General features: G+C 42.0%; 1 protein-coding gene across 5 annotated transcripts in view; it reads right to left on the bottom strand.

Moving 5' to 3' along the window:
- NFIC (nuclear factor I C) overlaps positions 1-20,229 on the bottom strand; it is a 181,673-nt gene that overhangs the window by 21,073 nt on the left and 140,371 nt on the right. For 2 of the 5 annotated variants that reach the window (XM_087952604.1, XM_087952603.1), the window contains exons 8-11: positions 18,490-18,674; positions 17,334-17,441; positions 13,858-14,014; positions 7,758-7,840 (exon numbers count right to left, since the gene is read on the bottom strand). In XM_087952604.1, coding sequence (XP_087808730.1) covers positions 7,758-7,840; positions 13,858-14,014; positions 17,334-17,441; positions 18,490-18,674 — 533 coding nt within the window. The remainder of the gene's footprint in view (positions 1-7,757; positions 7,841-13,857; positions 14,015-17,333; positions 17,442-18,489; positions 18,675-20,229) is intronic. The other 3 variants (XM_087952605.1, XM_026681082.2, XM_087952606.1) reach the window with 2 other exon arrangements.

Here is a 20,229-nt window from a genome sequence, read left to right as displayed (position 1 = left end):
AGCTTAGACAATGGAGGCTCTGAGCATATGAAAAGAGCCTGATGTATTTCTGTAAAATGTTTCTATCCCACCTACACTTTACAAAGCTCACAAAATCATAAAAACCCATATACAACTTGGTTCAGCACTTGTTTCAATAGATTTCAGTTCAGTAAATAACCAAATTGTTTAAAACTGAGTGGTGCCCATTGAAAATTAGATTTTTCTAACTGGGCTAAGGGAAACCATAATCATACATTAGCAGATTCTAGGAGCTGTTGAATTCATCTGAAATTATAAACAACAATTCATAACAATGAATTTGAGTCAAGCATCTCTTCCCGGATTCTGCTCTCCAAACGAACAGCCCAGACTTCAGACAAAAAAACCACGCAGGATCCAATCCGGGTCAGTCACGAGGCCAAAGGTTTTGTCTTCCGAGCTTTTGGACATTACAGTAAAAAAGGACATACATTCAATTTTGCAGCTACTAAGTTTGTTGGACGAGCAGGCACAAAAACAGCCAGGAAAGTGATTGAAAGCCTGGGAAACACTCCCCTCGTCAATCAGCAAGAGTGCAGAGCTTATCAAATACTTAGGAGGTGTGGAGGGGGGGGAGTTGGCAGCACAAGAAAACAACAGCCAAAGACTTAATATCCAGCCATCAACACCCAAATCTACATCTAAAAAGCTACACACAACTGGCACCATATAAATACCATACACAGAATAGTCCAAAGCACTCAGAGAAGTTCCTTTAGGATGGGCTCCAGCATGGGTCCAAAAATTCAGAAGACAAAACCTCTGGTCTGGGTGACCAACCCAGATCGGATCCTGCAATATTATCCTGGAACATGTGTATTCACTTCCATTCATGAAAAAAACTATGCATTGTTGGCCTAGTAGAGTAGCAAGAGGACTTCGGAAGAGCCTTTTGCTAACGTAACAAGGCCAAGGACACCAAACACACACCTAGCAAGCCCTGAGGCTCCAAGAGAGACAAGGTAGTATTATGGATAGTTTCCTATAAGATCTTGGCAGCTTGTATGCTATTTTGATATTTTCTCAAGGTAGCTTAGCCAGGGACAGGATCTCAAGGAAATGTAACTAGTTCAGCCTTTAAAAAAAGGCTTTAATTAGATTTGGAAACCAGATAGGAATTTAATGTTGGCTACTCTTCGTGTTTGGCTATCAGCAACTATGGTTGGAAGGTTCCATACATGTTGTAATTTCAAAATTCCATGAATTAATTGAAGAAATATTCGCTGGGATTTTTTTTTTGCATACTTATTTCCAGCAGGGGGCAGTACAGGCTTCTCCTTGTGCGTCTCTCATTTTCTCTTATAAATTTAGTTTATGGTTTAAGTTACTATAGTACTGCTTGCACATGAAGAAACATAAAACTTTTTTTAAAGTGCTGAACTGTTGTTCTGGGCACACATACTACATGTTCCTAACAACACATGGCTTTAAAAAAAAAGAATAAATAAACTAATCCCAAGAAAGATTTCTGTTAGAAGAAATCCATCAAACACCCTCAAATATTTCTAGCCCATCCCTAGCAGTACCAAAGCCAGAATTCTGTAAAATAACACAAATCATTTCATTATTTCCTAAGAATCTCATTTTAAATTTGAAATAATGAAGACTCTAGCCCTGATGAATTATGGATGCATACTTTGAAATGTATGGGATATATCTGTTTTTATATATGCATTGTTTTTTTATGTACCACTCAAGGTCACTTCTTATGAGAGGGGTGGCTACATAAGTGACAAATCTTTTTTCTCCCCACTAGGTATATCCTACTGATATTTTGGATTCTTACAACCAGAAAGAGTTTTTGCACTGCAATAAATGAGGAAAAGAAACATATCCATAGTACTTTTTGGATAAAACATAGGATTAAAATAGATTAGTTTTCATAATGTTTCTTTCTGTCTCTTTCCCCCAACATTAGCTGCATTTAGAGGAATAAAGAGAATTGATTCCAGATTGGCCGAGTGATCATCAGGATTTGAATCCAAATCTTGTTCCCTCATCACTAGAGCTACAAGACCTGCAAACAAAATATAATTGACAACAGAAGACTGACTTCCCTTGTTGCAAAAATGTGAATTATCTGGGCAGCTAATTATTTTTTGTTAGATTTTTTTTAACCCCACCTTTATTATTTTTTATAAATAAGAAGATGAGCATATATAACACTCCCTCCTCCTCCTATTTCCCGCATAACAACCCTGTGTGAGGTGTGTTGGGCTGAGAGGCAGTGACTGGTCCAAGGTCACCTAGCCTGCTTTCGTGCCTAAGCTGGGGCTAGAACTCACAGTCTCCTGGTGATAGGCCCAAAGTAACCAAGGTGTCTAAGGCAGTGCCTAAAGCAGGAACTAGCACTAACAATCTCCTGGTTTTTAAGCCAGGACCTTAACCAAAGTAGCTTTTTAATTTGTAATTATTATTTTTAATTTTTAACCTAGACTATACGCATCCCCCATATTTATTAGATAGCTGTATCAGGAAATCTAGATGATGCCCATCACAATGCTGTGGCGGGGGACTACGCTATAATTCTTACAACGCTCAGGCAGCATTTGCAGACTCAGCACTACCTCACTGGTGAGATTCTTTCTCTCGCCGATCTTTCTGAACTGCACAACTGCAGCCTGAATGCGGCGGCCTTCACTGCTTTGTACTTGGCTCTCTCTGCAATCAGAAGGGGGGGTGTGTTTCCCACCCCCCCTTTCCTTGAGGAGTTTTCAAACCACATAGCAGATTAAGCATGCACAAAAATGATGCACAAAGGGAGACAGCGAGCACCTGGGGGTCTACCTAGTGAAAGCAGAACAGAAAATCTTGCCATTATTATTATTATGATTAGCATTGTCTATAAAGACTTCGTGTGCAAAAGTCCATGTACATCACTGATTGTACTTCTCTCTTCATTGAGAAATCCTGTTTTGTTTATCCAACAATTTGTTTTGAAATTCATAAATGATGGACAAGAGGTGGTGTGGATTTAGCCTCTTGGTACTTAACTTCCATCACAAGGCTTCGTATGTCTCTGCAAGGAGCTTCCTACTTTATTTTTATTACTAGGCTCCTGTTATTGCTCCATGCAGTTGCTTCAGGTTCACCTTACACCTGCAATCGACTAAGTATGTGAACAAGGAGAATAAAAGTTATACAATAGTCGAGTGGTTCTCAATCTGTTGTCCGGGGACCCTGGGGTGGGTGGGGGGCGCGGAGAAATATCATCACAGGGGGTGATGATATTGCATCAATATTGCATCAAGTGAAGGCTTCATGCTGTCTAATGCTTTAAATTTTGAGTTAAGTCTTGGTGGTCCGTGGCCACGGTCTGTGGTCATAAAAGGTATTTTAAAGGGGGCCGTGATGAAGAAAAAAATTGAGAACCACTGCAGTGGTCGATTTATCTTGAACTAGCCTTTGGGCAGATTGGGCCAAAGGAAAAAAAAGCAAAAGATATGCAGATGGGGTAAAACACATCAAGACGGGCTAAAACGTATGAAATGAAGAACAATTGCAATAATTGGGTATGTCTAGTTTGATGAAGAGAAGGACTAGGGGTGACATGATAGCAGTGTTCTGATATCTATGGGGCTGCTACAAAGAAGAGGGGGGGTCAAGCTATTCTCCAAAGCTCCTGAGGGCGGGACAAGAAGCAATGGGTGGAAACTAATCAAGGAGAGAAGCAACTTAGAACTAAGGATAAATTTCCTAACAGTGAGAAAAATAACCAGTGGAATGTCTTGCCTTCAGAAGTTTTGGGTACTCCATCACTGGAAGTTTTAAAGAAGAGATTGGACAACCATTTGTCTGAAATAATATAGGGTTTCTTGCCTGAGCAGGGATTGGACTAGAAGACTTCCAAGTCCCTTCCAACTCTGTTATTCTGTTAAAAATTGCTGGTGTCAAAATAAAGGAAGAGATGGACCCAGGCCTAACACCCCTTCAAATCTGGAGCCAATATTGCCTTTGTGGTTCAAAGCTCAATGAGAAACAATCACTGAACAGAGAAGTTCCACTGTTTTAGCATGACCAGGTAAGCGAGTGTGTCTCTTTTAGCCACCATAGGCAAACTGTGGTTTGTTTCTGACAAAAAGGGACCTCCTTTTCCTCTTACACAGGGAAGTGTGTAGGGATATATATGAGACAGGGATGACAAAGGGGTGTTTCTCATCCAAATTTGGATCCTGGCCTTGCTTACTGATATTAAACAATTGCTTGTCGTGTCCAAGCAACAATTGGGAAAGGGACTTAATACCTGTTCTAACATTAAAATGGGTCTGGTAGATAGCAGCTAAGAAATGGAGTTTTAACCTTCCCCTCTAATTATGTTTTTTTTAAAAATAGACAATCTATCTCACTTTTTCTCAGCCTCAGTCTTTTCCCTGCAACATGGGGAAAAATCATTCTAGCCTATTCTTAAAAAAAAAAGGTTATTTTCACTGAAAAATGAGAATTACCTAGGTAATACATAGAAAATTACTAAAATGCCTGAACGTTCTACCTTAAAGTAAAAGAGACTACTTTGCTCTTCTGGATTGACTGAATTTGAACACTATGGGAGGAGGAGGAGGAGGAGGAGGAGGAGGAGGAGGAGGAGGAGGAGGAGGAGGAGGAGGAGGAGGAGGAGGAGGAGGAGGAGGAGGAGGAGGAGGAGAAGAAGAAGAAGAAGAAGAAGAAGAAGAAGAAGAAGAAGAAGAAGAAGAAGAAGAAGAAGAAGAAGAAGAAGAAGAAGAAGAAGAAGAAGAGGAAGAAGGAGGAGGAGGAGGAGGAGGAGGAGGAGGAGGAGGAGGAGGAGGAGGAGGAGGAGGAGGAGGAGGAGGAGGAGGAGGAGGAGGAGGAGGAGGAGGAGGAGGAGGAGGAGGAAGAGAAGAAGGAGAAGGAGAAGGAGAAGGAGAAGGAGAAGGAGAAGGAGAAGGAGAAGAAGAAGAAGAAGAAGAAGAAGAAGAAGAAGAAGAAGAAGAAGAAGAAGAAGAAGAAGAAGAAGAAGAAGAAGAAGAAGATTTCCTGACACCGAGAGCAATTAATCATTGGAACAGGTTGCCTCCAAGAGTTGTAGGTGCTCCAGCACTGAAGGTTTTCAAGAAAAGACTGGGCAACCATTTGTCTGAGATGGTAGAAGTCTCCTGCCTTGGGCAGCGGGTTGGACTAGAAGACCTCCAAGTACATTCTAGCCCTATGATTCTAAGAGAGTAGCTTGAAATTGCTGAGGTTTTATTGTGATGCCTTCTTCCTTTTTCGACTGAAGCACTAACCCACTTAACAATAAGCAAAGAAGAAAGGGAAGGGAGTTCCTTTCAGTCCTTCTGTTTGTTTAAGTCCTGAGCTGGACATTTGACAACCTCTTCCTCTATTTTGCAGCCCCAAAGATTTATCAAGCTGCCAAGGCTGGTCACAGGTTCCCGTGTTCAGCAGGGCCAGATTAAAGAGTCCTTAAATTAGCTGCAAACCCAACCTTTCCCATGGGGCACCCCCCCCCCCACACCCGCCCACCCGTGGAATTTGACAATCTGGTGTCATATTTCTTACACCTTGACGGCCAGACCCCAGAGAGGAGGAAGGAAAGAAAAGGCTAATCCCAAAATAATCCTTAAACCCACTTGCAGAAGGAAGTACACACTGGAGTTGTTGTTCCTTGAGGGAGGCGGGAGGAGGGGTGGGGGAGAGGCTCTGTCTGTGATACCCGGAAGTCTTCGTCACGGCTTCGGCCAGACCTGCAACTAATGGCTGATGCCAGGCTCCAACAACGCCAGAGGGGAAGGAAAGGAATCCCATTGGCCAGGAGCCATCATGTTAAGCGCACCAGCCAATTGTCTCTTAAGAGGCCAGGCAGAGAGGGAGGGTAAGGAGGGAAGACCGAGGTTAGCTCTGGCCTCTGAACTTGCTCCCTGTCAAGGCTGTGTGTGTGTGTGTGTGTGTGTGTGTGTGGGCGCGCGTGCGCTTTGTTGTTGTTTTTCCAGAGGCATGCACAAGTAATTGTAAAAACCACAGAGTTTCCCCTTGGGGCTTGGGAAAGTGCCAGGCAGAATCCTGGCAGGATTGATACCGGAGAAGCCAAGTAGACTTCGACTGGGAGCCAAGACACAGAGGACAGCACCGGAGATGAAAAGGGACTGTAATTTGGGAGTGAAAAGTATTGAAAGGTCAGGATAATGACCCTCCCCCAAGAATGGCGGTACAACACGGAAGGCATGACGTGGTTTCCAGAGGACATTTTTAATCCGTCTTCCAGCTTTCACAAATAGAGTTCTGGATTGCACAGACATGTAAAGCTGAGCCACCAAACTTCCTGTTTTGTTTTTAGAGGCTTTTAGTGGAGTCAGTCAGCAGCCATCAAACATTACACTGAGAAATAGATCCTCAGCCTGAGAAACAGTCCACTTCCAAGTTCTAGGATAAGTAAAATCTGTAAAACCTGACAATATTTTCCTCAAACCCACCTGCAGCACCCCATGTTGGGGTGTGCGCAGCCTGCTGAGACTGAGAAAAATAATATTTCTCAACTCTACCAGAATAAGGCAAGCATTATATGCTGTATCTCAGACTAGTGGATCTTGGGGGTGGGTGGGTGGGGGTCAAGCAAGTGGGAGGACATTATGTGTAAACGCTTGCAAGGTTTCAAGGAGGCATCTGGCTGGCAATAGGGGAAATGGGATGTTGCACTAGAAAGGCATTTAACAATGTTCATTCTTAAAAAGAACTCCTAGATCTGTGTTTCTCCACCCTTAGGAACTTTAAGATATGTGGATTTCAACTCCCAGAATTCCCCAGCTAGCCATGGCTGACTGTGGAATTCTGGGAGTTGAAGTCCACACATCTTAAAGTTGCTAAGGTGGAGAAACACTATATTCATGGACTTTTTGCTGAAAATGAATAAAAATTAACTGGATTTACTAATTAAAAACGTGGGAAGACGGAACTGGCGTTTTGTAATTTGGGATTAATTAACAGGATTAATTAATTCTGTTTGTTTTCACTGCAAAGTAGATTGGGAATCACTTTTTTAAATACTATTTTCTTTCTTTTTTTTCTTGACCTATACTGTTGTTCACTCTTTTTTCTATCTATCCCATTTTTCTTTTATATCTTTTCCCCTATATTTTATTTTATTTTTCTGTACATTTTAAGTATAATTACTCTGTAGATTTTAACTATAATCTTTATATTCAGAGATATTTAGACATTTTACCTCTGAGGAATAGTTATTGGGGCCTGGAATAGCAATAATAATAGCATTTAGGCTTATATATACCCCATATTGCTTTATAGTAAGGGTCCCCAACCCCGGTCTGTGCACCAGCATAGAGGACCGGCATGCCAGAAACCGGGCCACGTAAGCAAGCGAAGCCCCATCCACGGCATGCAGTCACTCCCACTGGTCCACGAAAAAAACCTCTCTCTACAGAACCGGTCCCTGGTGCCCCAAAGGTTGGGGGCTGCTGTTTTATAGCACTCTCTGGTTGGTTTACAATGTAGAAGCCTTATTTGCATATTGTCCCCAACAATCTGGGCCCTCGTTTTATCGATCACGGAAGGATGGAAAGCTGAATTCACTTTGAGCCCCATCAGAATTGAACTCTTGGCTGTGGGCAGAATTTGCCTGCTGTACTGCACTTTAACCATTGCGCCACCAGGGCTCCTCCCTAGGAAGGTGCTACCTTTTGTTCTGTATGGCTGCCACTGGAGGCAACTTTGACTGTGTCACTCCTTCCCAGCCAGTAAATTATTGTAGGCAGGTTCTTAACACTCACCTGTGCCTGATAGATGCTGCCAGGATCCCGTGGTCCTAATCCCACGAAGCGGTTCGCAGGGGGTGTGCCTGGGGTGGAGTAGGCTGGGGAAAAGGTGAAGGAAGGAAGAAGAAAGTAAAGAAAAAAAAGAGAGAAAGAGGACAAGAGAATATTCTTTTTAAAACCAATCCACTGTTCCAATCAACAGTTATCATCTCGTGATGAGATCCATTCTCTGCCCCACACCCCAAATATCCTGTCTTTCTTTTGCAATTCCAGGTAGACCTCAACTTACGATCAATTGTTTAACAGCAAAAGCATGCCCATTTAGGAGAGTGGATTCAAACTTTGCTTAACAGACGGTTGGGATTTGCTTAACAGACGGTTGGAAAAAAAAAATCAGGTCCATTTATGTGGTGCCTCGATTTATGACCACAATGAGGTACGACCAAAATTGTGATCCCAATTGTGGTTATAAATCAAGGACTACCTGTATCTGTCTTTTCATCAGTTGGCTTATTCTGAATATAGAGCCTTCAGCAACACACCAAGGGCTACTTTTCAAAAGTCAGAGGGTTTTGCATTTAATTTTAGAGGGTGCAACAAGCTCCTTAAGTACCTGCGTGACATTTTGGGGAACAGCAAAGGACAGGGTGCACACATTTTGCACCTCTGCTTTAAATTCTGGAATAATTTAAGACTTCCCTTCAGGGCCTCAGCCAAGTCTGGCTAAAGAGCAAACAGGAGAATGGCCATTATCAGAGATGATCTAACTGCAGCTCACACTGTATATCAGGGGTGTCCAACCTTGGCAACTTTAAGACTTGTGGACTTCAACTCCCAGAATTCCTCAGCCAGCTTTGCTGGCTAAGGAATTCTGGGAGTTGAAGTCCACAAGTCTTAAAGTTGCCAAGGTTGGACACCCCTGCTGTATATCCTGTAGCGAGGCAAAGGTTGAAGTAGACGACCTCCAGCGATACTTTAGCTGTACAGGTAGGTTCCCTGACATTAGATTAGAAAAATAGAAAGCTGCCTCAAACTAAGTCAGATCATTGACATATTTAACCCAAGAGCATCAGCCCAGAATTGGTAACTTCAGGAAGAATATTTTTCAGCCCTCTTCGATACTCTGGGAATTCCTCCTGAGACCTTCTACCGCCCAAAATGGTGTTCTCCTACTAATCTAGGATGGTCATAGCTGCTTCCTACAATATCAAGATGGAGTACATCAGAACTGGAGAAGCTTCTCAAAAACTCATCCTAAGCAACCGATACAAGTCACAGAAATTGCAAAGTCTAGAACTGTGAAGTTTGAACTTTAGCTGTGGGTAGCCCTTGACTTCACCGTTGCAACGGCATTGAAAAAAAGGACATGACTTATTTTTCACAGCTAGGTCATCCCCATGGTCACGAGATCAACATTCAGACACTTGGCAGCTGACTCGTGTTTACGATGGTTGCAGGATCCTGGGGTCTTGTGATCCCCTTTTGCGACCTTCTGACAAGCAAAGTCAACGGGGAAGCCGGCTTCGCTTAACAACTGTGTTAAGTGCAACCGTGTTACTAACTGCAGTGATGTACCGAACAACAGTAGCAAGAAAGTTCGTAAAATGGGAGAAGCTCATTTAATAATTGTCTCGCTTAGCAACAGAAATCTTGGGCTCAATTGTGGTCGTAAATTGAGGACTACCTGCATAATTGGAAGCTAATCCAGGACATAAGCCCAAGGTCTGTTCAGTGGCAGCATCTCCAGCTAAAAGGATTCAAGCTCACAGTGCTGGAAGAAAATCACTCTGCCGCCCTCAAGGTCATAAACCATAACCCTGCCCTGCCCCCATGTGATTACTGGAACTTTTAATCTTCCCAAGGAATCTATTTCCAATGCTGAGTTAAAAGAAATAGATCGACACACCTTTGCTTTGTTTCTTGCATACAGAAGAGCCCGATGTTACACAGCAGTGGAAGAATAAATTTACACCTCATTTGCTGCAGCCAACAGCCAATATATATTGTTTGTCAACATCTGGCTCAGGTTTCTTTTGACAGAGAGGTTAAGAAAGAAGATATTCAAGAGATATCTTTTGCCCATGATGCAAACTTACCTGGGTCTCTTTTTCTTTTGTTTAATAACATATATATGATTTATATGATTGACTAATTTACTAATTTAAAATCAAGAGCTGTATAAATTGAAATGTTATATACTGTTGTATGGGCGCAGGTGCATGCGTACACAGGCATACATGTTGTATATGTAAACGTACACACATACATGTTTATACAAAAAAACCACACACATATATACATGCATGCATATATGCATCACTAGTCATCACTAATATTATTTTTATTTAACCAAAGACACATAAATACTATTCCTGTATGCTGTGCTCCTTATATAAAAATGCTTTCTTTCAATAGACTTGAAAATGCTTACTTGCAAAGTGGTGTATGTCTGGATGTGGATACCTAGAGGCAGCTATTGGAAATATTATTCCAGAGGATATATAGGCTATGTCCCCATGGATAACTAATCCTACCACATGTATGCGGTGAGACCTCTTTTGCCATTGATATTGCCCCTATCTCATCCCCAGACAATATGGGAGACAGGATTAATGGAGAATACACACATAGCTCAGAGTTGAACTGTGAAGTCCTTGGTGCCCTCTGAGCTTGGCTGTATGCTGTCAGACATTTCATTACCAGACCAGATAACATTATCAGTGCTGATGAGTGTTCTGCTTGCTTTCTGCTTATATAGAGTAGCTTGCCCTGCCAATCTTGGCGGGGTGTGGTTTTTTTTTTTCTTCTTCTCCCTTTGGTAGTTCCTTGAACAATCAAGCAGAGAACAATCAAAGAACTGCAAAAGAGAAAACCGCAGCCCCCACACCAATCCTGGCAGGGCAACCTATTGTATATAAGCAGGAAGCAAACGCAACACTCACCAGCACTGATTATGTTACCTAGTCTGGTAATGAAATATCTGCCAGCAATAACCAAGCTCAGAGAGCACCAAGGACTCCATAGAGAGAATTAAGATGTCCTTCATTGCACCAGTGATAAAGAGGCATTTCTCCTCTTGTTTCAACATCATTCAAGGACACTTAAAGTGTGCAAAACCTGTAAGATTTTCTCACTTTGGATGGAAGTCAAGAGACTGGAAGGAATAGTGACTGAGAAGGGAATTAATCAAGGCAAAAAAGGAGCTGAAATTGGGATAGCCAGTTTCAACTGGCATTGTTTTCTGCTAAGTCCAGAATGGGTAGATAGCACTATAACTCAGAAAAAGCACTATGGGGAAAACCTGTAAAAATGGAGTTTTTCAGAGCATTACTATATCTTACTGATAAAATTGCGCAGCAATTACAATGCCTCTCTCCCTACAAACCTCATAAATTATTTCCCCCTCTCTATGTACTCGATAATGAAAAGCAAATATATATACAGGTACACACAATTTGCAAATAGGCATAACCACAGCACCCACATAATTTGCTCAAGATTAGTGAGAAAGGAGAAGTTAACTCGGGTCTTTTTTGTTACCCAGTTTGTTGGAATGTTCAGAGAGTGTTTCTCAACTTTGGCAACTTTAAGATGTGTGCACTTCAACTCCCAGAATTCTGGGAATTGAAGTCCACAAGACTTAAAATTGCCAAAGTTGAGAAATAATGGTTCAGAGTCCACCACATGCGAAAGAGGAGGAAGACATCAAGAATGGGTAACTTTGAAAAGAGGAGGAAGAGGAAGAGGAAGAGGAAGAGGAGGAGGAGGAGGAAGAAGAAGAAGAAGAAGAAGGAGAAGGAGAAGGAGAAGGAGAAGGAGAAGGAGAAGGAGAAGAAGAAGAAGAAGAAGAAGAAGAAGAAGAAGAAGAAGAAGAAGAAGAAGAAGAAGAAGAAGAAGAAGAAGAAGAAGAAGAAGAAGAAGAAGAAGAAGAAATAAATTTGTGAAAGACTGTGAAATCTCAGTAAACTGGATGAGTAGAAGAAGTTACATCAAAGCTGATGATATAAGCTCCTAGGAAGACCTCCACTTCTTATTAGAAGAACAATACGTTTTGCTAAGGAACCTCCTTCTACACAACTATTAGAGCATAGCAGAGGTATTTCCAAGACTTTTTCTCAGCAAACTGCAAAAGGCAAAACAGATTATACCAAATACACAGCCCTTAAAAGCGACATTTGGCTTCTTCCCTGCAATTAAAGAACAATGAGCCAAGGCACATGACCAGTCGAGTTCCAATCTATTAAGCCTCTAAACAAAAGTTTACGCCACTCCTCACTTTCCAAACAGAGCATTATTGTTTTTTAGACATTTAGGAATATTATCTGGAAAGGAGAAAATGACATGCTATGTATTTTATTAGTGATAGATTGGGAAAGTGCTAGGAATTGGATTAGGGAGGGTAGTTCCACACTTCAGTTTACATTATTATTTTTTTCTAATCAGCAATATTAAGGAAACTGGTTTGATGTGACATCTGACTGCACTGCCAACTAGACAATAGAAGTCAACAGTCATACGTACACACACTGCAATCAAGTCTATAAGCTTCCATTAAACCCAGTAAGATGCCAAGGTAAAGAACTGGTGAAGCATGGAGGAAAATAATAGTATTTTACCAGTAGATACTAGAAAAACACGGCCTTTTCAAGATAAGGAAAATAAATATCCATGTTGTTTGACGGAGTGATTAAATAGAGAGGATTTGCATAATCAAAGTCATTATAAAGTTTGAAAATGAACAAGGCTTCCCTTTACAGTAATTATTATTATTTCAGTGTGGGCTATTCTAGCATTAATATTTAGATCACAAGCAAACAAATTTTCAGAAGGTAAGGAAAACACTTGGCCCTTTTACATAGGATGGGAAATGGAAGATGATATTGTGTGGGAGAGCAGGAATAGACAGACAAGGACAAAATCCTAACACTTAAGGCTTCTTAAAACCCTATCAAAATGTTCCCCAAATTATAAGCAACATTCTTTAGGAAAATCTTGGGAAAACACTATGCCCAGTCATAATATGCTAGGAATGTGCAGTACTTCAAATTCATTTCCTAAAAGTGTCTTCAGAACCCAGAGGGGCAGGAACAGAGTTTTTTTTTTTCTCTCTCTCTCTTCAAGGGATTGAAGCAGCTATGTCTTTTTCTGAAAATTAAACAGCAGATTCCTGGGGAAAAAAGCAGTTACTTTAAAGAACTCAAAATGAACTGCTGGAGCTATGCTAGTGCCCCTATGTGCTTTGAAGGACCTTTTTGAAATCAAAATAGAAGTTCTGTACACCCCTTTAATCTACCATTTGATCAATGATGTAAGGGGAAATAGGATCCAGGGCAATATTTTTTCAAACTTGTCAAGTTTTAACTGGCTAGGGAAGGTTATGCTGGCTGAGGAATTCTAGGAGTTGAATCTACACATCTTAAAATGGCCAAGTTTGAAAAACACTGCTTGGAATCTGCGCAATGCCACACAATGTTGCATGGAGGCTGCTTCTCACAGACCACAAAATTAGAAGGCCAACCGGCTGATAAAACTTTTATGTCTGCGATGTAACTACCACCTTTTGCTTCTGGAAAGTTTGGGATACCCTATAATTTTCAAGGAGTTGGGTCTTATTCGGTGTCCTTAAACATGTAAAGAAAGAGCCAAATGGAACAACTTCATTCCACAATTGCTCTCTTAAATTCGAGCTTCATTTTGTAAGACAGGCATGCAAGGTAGATCATTAGAGGAATTGGATTATGTTCTAGGGAGCTACAAAGGCTGTCTTTACCTGCAACCTGGTATGTTTTAGGGCAGCATGCATGTTTGCTTGGGTTTATTTATTTATTTTTTAAATCACTGATTTTAAATCAGTGGCCATTTCTGATCGTTTAAATGAGCAATTTGAACTTCTGTTTAAATTCATACGCCCTGCTGCCATCTCATCTCAAAATCCTCTCCCTCAGAATAGCCATTCCCCTCCCCCCCAGCTTGCCCCAAAATCACAAGGCTGCAGAGCAGTCTGAATTGGTGAATATGGCCAGAGGGTGGGGAAGAATTAATGACGGATGGCAGGCAAGGTGGAAAGGCCATTTGGGAGAGGATAGGTGCAGGAATGGTGAGTGGGCTTGCTTACTGGGAGACGTCGGCGAGGTGGTCCCTCCCTCGGAAGTTGTCGTGGTAGATTTGGTGTCAGGTGAGATTGCCAGGCGGGGCATACCTGGGGGTGGCGGCGCCAACATCTGGGTAGGAAGGTAATGCCCGGGTACCTTCACTTGACCACCTCCATTTAACTAGGGACACAATATAAAAAAAAACACAGAGCAAGCCATTAGCACTGTCCACAGGAGTCACCTGCCCGCCCAGAGGAACCTCCCCCCTCAAAATGGGGACAGTGGGCGGGCTTCACTGGGGACCCTGGGAATCTTGGCCAGCTCACCTGACTGCAAATATGGAAGATCTAGTCAATTGTCATGGCTAAGAGTAAAACATAATGCCCTCCGTGTATAAAAACTCTTCACAATCCCACCTAAATGGTCTAGCTTAGGGGTAGGGAACAATGGCGCCTTTACCTTCGGTGGACTTCGGCTCCCAGAATTCCTGAGCCAGCCAGGGAGCCGAAGTCCACAGGGGGTAAAGGGGGCAAGATTCCCAACCCCTGCTCATGTGGCCACATTGGTTTCTAATAAATCTATCAAGCTGCTTACTGTGACACTGTGCTAACAAGCTGCATTTTCTGTGCTCTTTATTACTCTTTAGCATTGCAAATGTAGGTTTATATTTTGCGATTTTTGTGCAGATTGCCAAAACTGAATTTATAGCCACAGCCACACAAATAACCCAAAATGCTTGGGTGCATTCATAAAATATCACAACAAAAGTAACGGTGCTATTATGATGCATCAAAATTCTTTTTCTCATGATTTTTACGTATGTACCTGAATACTGAGTGTATGTTCACGGATGTTATCAAAACATTACAGTACACAAAAAGGAATACTGATACAATCATACGTGATCACAAAAATCACTCTCCTATAGCATATTATTTTACAATGCCAAAAAGGAAAGGAAAAAAAACAACAACAGAGAAAGATACTGAACACTGTTGTCAACTATGGACTCAATAACATTTGTAAAGTAAAAAAAGAAAGGGAAGAATGGCAAGAATGTTAATATATCAAAGCGAAAATAAATCCAGATAATTCAGAACTTAAAAATTGGGAAGAAATTCAGAGGAATATATTTGAAAAGCATTTTTAGTCCTCCCACTACAGTTAGCACAGTCTTGCCTATATCAGTGATTCTGAAACTGTGGCCCCTGGACCTCTGGGGGGAGGCATAATGTCGCCACAGGGGGTTGGTGAAGGCTTGAAGAAATGTTACGATTTAAATCTTAAGTCTTGGAGCTCCGTGGCCACAAAAGGAATTTAAAGGGGGGGGTGTCCCTGGTGAAGGAAAGGTTGAGAACTACTGGCCTAGGTAATATCATTTTCAGCTCTATCTCCAGCCTATGTTTCCAACAGTAGAAAGGATTGATTGTGCCAAGGAAGCGATCACAGACATTCAGAAGCAACACTAGCTTCCAATTGTTCTGTATGTGCCTGCATGTATGTGAGAAAGAGAAAAGGAAGGTAATAATTCCCTCCTTTACTGCCCTGCGTGTAACTAATACATTAACATCCCTTCAATGGCACCATCCACCTGCAGAGTTAGCAGAGACAGAGAAGAGAAACAAGCTGGGCCTCCAATAGCAGACATTTGTGGGTATGTGGGCCCACGTATGGCCTAGGTGCAACTTTGATTAGGGGAGCAATTTGAATATTTACTATTTAAGCTCTCTCTTTCTCTCTGCGGTTCTGCAGCACCTTCAGGTCTTGACAATTTTCATTCCTTTTTTTGTGATCTTAGTTAACCCGATAGCTCTTTCAGAGGGGCAGCTGGCACCTTCAGCACATACAGGTAGTCCTCGACTTACAACCACAACGGAGCCCAAAATTTCTGTTGCTAAGTCAGATGTTTGTTAAGTCAGGGGTCCCCAACCACCGGTCCGCGGACCGGTACCGGTCCGCGGAACTCCTACCGGGCCGCGGCTTTCTGGGCGCCGCCATCTTTTTTTCATGAAAAAGTGCTTCCGGTGAGCTTTTCGGGTAGAAAGCCATTTCTACCGGAAAAGCTCACGAGCGCGTGCGCGCCATCTTTTTGATGAAAACGTGCTTCCGGTGAGGTCACGTTTTCATCAAAAAAAGATGGTGGCGCCCAGCTGATGCCGGTACCGGGCCGCGGTGTAGAAAAGGTTGGGGATCACTGTGTTAAGTGACTTTTTTTTTTTTGTCCCATTTCACGACCTTTCGTGCCACATTTGTTTGGTGAATCACCGTAGCTGTTACGTTATTAACACGGCTCTTAAGTGAATCTGGCTTCCCCATTGGCTCTGCTTGTCAGAAGGTCGCAAAAGCTGATCCTGTGACCCCGCGACACTGCAGCCGTCATAAAGACGAGTTGGTTCCCCAGCCTCTGATCACGCGACCATGAGGATGCTGCAATAGGTGTGAAAAATGGTCATAAGTCACTTTTTCAGTGCTGCTGTAATTTCCAACCGTCGCTAAATGAATTGTTGTAAGTCGAGGACTACCTGTACAGCAGTTGAGTAGGTGAGGCAGATCCTACTACTCCATTTCTGAGGATCTCAACAGTTTTGTCAAAACTTTCCTTTGATCCTATCCTAAACATCCTCCAGGCCCCGAACCAGGTCTATTTCCTTCTTGCACAAGTTCTCAGCACGAAGCCTAAATTAGTGTGAATTCATTACCTCTTCACTAGCATCGGTCCTGCCTGTGAAAACAGCATGCAAATACAGGGCTTCTCGATCTCACTTTGATTATTATTTATCTAGTCCAAGGAGGATTATACCATATCTTGTTTCAAGATGTACAATGCGACTGTAAACTACATTTTCCCTTCACTAAACCCTTTACATGCCTTTGGTACAAATGGCATTGGGCTTTGGGAACTTGCCCAAGGCATGCTATGCAAATTACAGATAATTACCATCAGTGTTTTGAAGATCTGAGGATTTAATCCTCCTCAAGCACACACATTGTTTTGTGTCTGTTCAGAACCCACATACGTGCAGGTGCTACTTAACAATTTTAAAAATCCTCCATGCCTGATGACCGTATGTGTCCTTGAAGGGTTTTCCCCCCCTTGGTGACAATATGGTCTTCCTCCATGATGGGTTTGGGTATTTATTTTTTACTTCACAATCTAACTTACAGCTTTGGTCTCTGATAACTCTAGTATTATTTATTTGCTTGTTTGTTTGTTCATTAAACTTCTGTGCTGCCCATTTCACTGATACAACAACTCTGGGTAGCTTACAATATGTAATAATAATAAAAAATACTGGAAAACAATTAAAATTAGAAAAATTGAATAGAAAAGCTAAATGCCAAAAACTAAGATGATGGGCAAGCAATTTCATTCCTAAAACAGCTAAGCCTTGGTTGTCAACCCCCAACATAGCAAGCCCCTCTCAAGGCCCCAGTCCAAATGGCAGAGAGACGTTTTTGGGCCCTTCCCAAAGGTCGGGAGTGTGGGGGTGGACCTCACCTCCAATGGGAGAATGTTCCAGAAGGTGGAGACCATAGCAGAAAGGCTGTCCTTCTGGACCCTGCCAGCCAAAATTCTTTGGTCAACAGGTTCCGAAGTAGGTGCTTTCTGCAAGAGTAATAGTAATAGTAATAGTACTGGTAGTAATAGTAGTAGTAGTAACAGTAGTAGTATTATATACTAACAGATCTGACTGATTCCCTCTGTTGAGCCAAGGCCAGATAGTAATGCTGCCTGCTAAGGCTTAGCTGTTTTAGAAATGAGATTTCAAGAACAGAAGGACAAATCTCAGTCCCAATAGATAACAGATAAAATAACAGATTAAAAAGAAGAGTTGGAAGGGACCTTGTAGGCCATCTAGTCCAACCCCCCCACCCAAGCGGGAGACCCTACACCATTTCTGACAGATGGCAGTCCAATCTCTTCTTGAAAGTCTCCAGTGATGAAGCTGCCACGACTTCTGAGGGCAAGGTAACCATCCTCCTCCCCAATGCCGTGTCATCATTTTTAATTCATTAAGAATAATAGCTTAGAACAAAGCTATGTCATTTTAAAAATACTTCAGGGCCTTATTTGAAAGTAAAAATAACTGATGACAGGACCAAACACAACACAAAACAAAACATAAGAACAATGGTGAGTCTTTCAATCAAGTATGAAAATGGAATTGTGGGTCCAAGACTGAGATGGTACAATATAGTTTAAATCTGTGTTTGTTTGTTTGTTTCAAATTTGGCAACTTCAAAATGAATAGACTTGACTTACCAGAATTCACGGTGGCTGGTGAATTCTGTAAGTTGAAGTCCACTCATCTTAACATTGTCAAGTTTGAAAAAACACACTAGCTTAAACGTTGTTGTTTAGGGAGTCTGGAAATCCCAACGCATTTGGAGAACACCAGGTTGGAGAAATCTGGTTTTAAGTATACCATTTAAGAAAATATACAAATATTTTTTTTTCTAGGTCTTGTGATGACTGAGCAAAAACACTGAAGAGCTTGGGGAACTGCTTGGTTGCACGGGTATTTCAAATAACCTGCCATGCCATTCCTCCTTGGACCCAGGGAGCCATGAACAGAGAAGCATAAGGGACTATCCTTACCACAAGACAAAAAAAATAAAATATGACAGGAGTTATAATCCTGGCAGTTCCTTACCGGTCCTGGTTGTTGATTGGATGGGTCACAAGCCAATGAGACGAGGTCTTTCAGAGGGTCCTGTGGATTCAGATGAGGCGGGTACCTTATGGCTGTGTGCGGGAAGTAGGTGGAGGCCGCCTGGGGCAGGATCGAAGTGGTGGGAAAGTGCAGCGCAGAGGAGGGGTGGGGACTTCGAGAGATACCTGCAGAGGGTGAGAGAGAGAGAGAGAGAGAGAGGAAACTGGGCGGCCTTCATCAACAGCACACAATCCAGACCCTTCTACTCCCAGGCATCTCTACAGAAACAATTAGAAGGGCCTTCCTCCATCTTCCTCCTCCTCCTTCTGGAGCAAGCAAACATCTACCTCCTTTCCCCTCTCCAACCTCCCTGGGCAAGTCAACAAAACCTACAGGACTCTCTCACTCCCATTCATCTTTAGATCATGTACTGGATGTTAAGGTAAGGGGCCCAAGTGCCACCAACACTATCCTCTGGGGGGCAACATCTGGCCTTTGGCCACACAGCCAAAACTGTACTCAGATCCCACAAAATTTCACTAATAGCTTCAGAAAGGCAGCAGTGGCACCTCCTTTGACTTACCGCATGAGCACTAAATCCCAAACTTCCTAGAATTCTGTTAAATCTTTACAAGTGTGGCTCTGCTGGCCTAAGTTTTTAAAACCTAATCACTTTTTTTGTTTGCTTTTTGCAAATAAATCACTTTTTTGGGGGGGGGCTTTTCACATGCAACTTTTACTGGGAAATTTTCAAGAGAATTTAAGTTGCCTGATATACTGCTGAAGTGTTTCTTTCTTAATTTCCACAATTAGTAGCACTCTGAAGAATTCTGGGGAAAAAAAAAAAAGCTGAAATGATCTGCAAAACTCCTATTCTACCCTATCCTGTGCCAGAAAGCTTCATTCCCTAATTTGATTAACATGTTGATGGGAGCTGTAGTCCAAGACATCTGGAGGGCAAGTTGAAGAAGGCTGTCATTAATTTGGGCAATTCATCTGAGTTCTATAATAAAAACTATCCACTTGGTCTGCAGACAGGGTTAAATTCAAAAGACTCTAAACAAATGTAATATTATAGAGGGAAAAGAAAAAGTTGGACATAATGCAAAAATCATAGAATTATAGAATTGGAAGGGACCTTAGAGATCTTCCAGTCCACTTCCCTGCCTCAAATAACTGTACGACCAGAATTCACTCATTTCTGCAAGAGATCCGGTTTTCTTCTCATTTTGACAACTAAAATGTTAGATGCATGTACAAGTAGTCCTCAGTTTATGACTCTTCATTTAACACGGTTTGATGGCTTTGCAAAAGTGACCTGTTCTCAATGTTCTGACCATCACATTACCTCAATGGTCATTTGATCACAATTTGGGCCTTTGGTCACTGGTTCCTACTTAATGATGGTTGCATTGATTGCGGTTTGCAACTTTCCAAGTCAGCTTCTGACAAGCAAAGTTAGCTGCAGAAGCCAGATTTGCTTAACTCCTATGTGATTCACTTAATGACCACACAAATTACTTAACAACTGTGGTAAAAATTATTGTAAAATAATTTTGTAAAACAATGTCTCGCCTCATGATCGCATCGCTTATCAAAATTCTGTTCCTCATTGTGGTCATAAATTGAAGACTATCTGTGTAAGCGCGGTGGCGCAATGGTTATAGTGCAGTACTGCAGGCTACTTCTGCTGCCTGCTGGCTGCCTGCAATCTGGCAGTTCGAACCTCGCCAGGTTCAA

Source organism: Notechis scutatus, chromosome 1 (genome assembly GCF_049901735.1).
Source record: "Notechis scutatus isolate UNSWTSFEM ecotype Mainland chromosome 1, rNotScu1.2, whole genome shotgun sequence".
NCBI classification, from domain to species: Eukaryota; Metazoa; Chordata; class Lepidosauria; order Squamata; family Elapidae; genus Notechis; species Notechis scutatus.
This window is presented reverse-complemented; position numbering and strand designations above follow the sequence as displayed.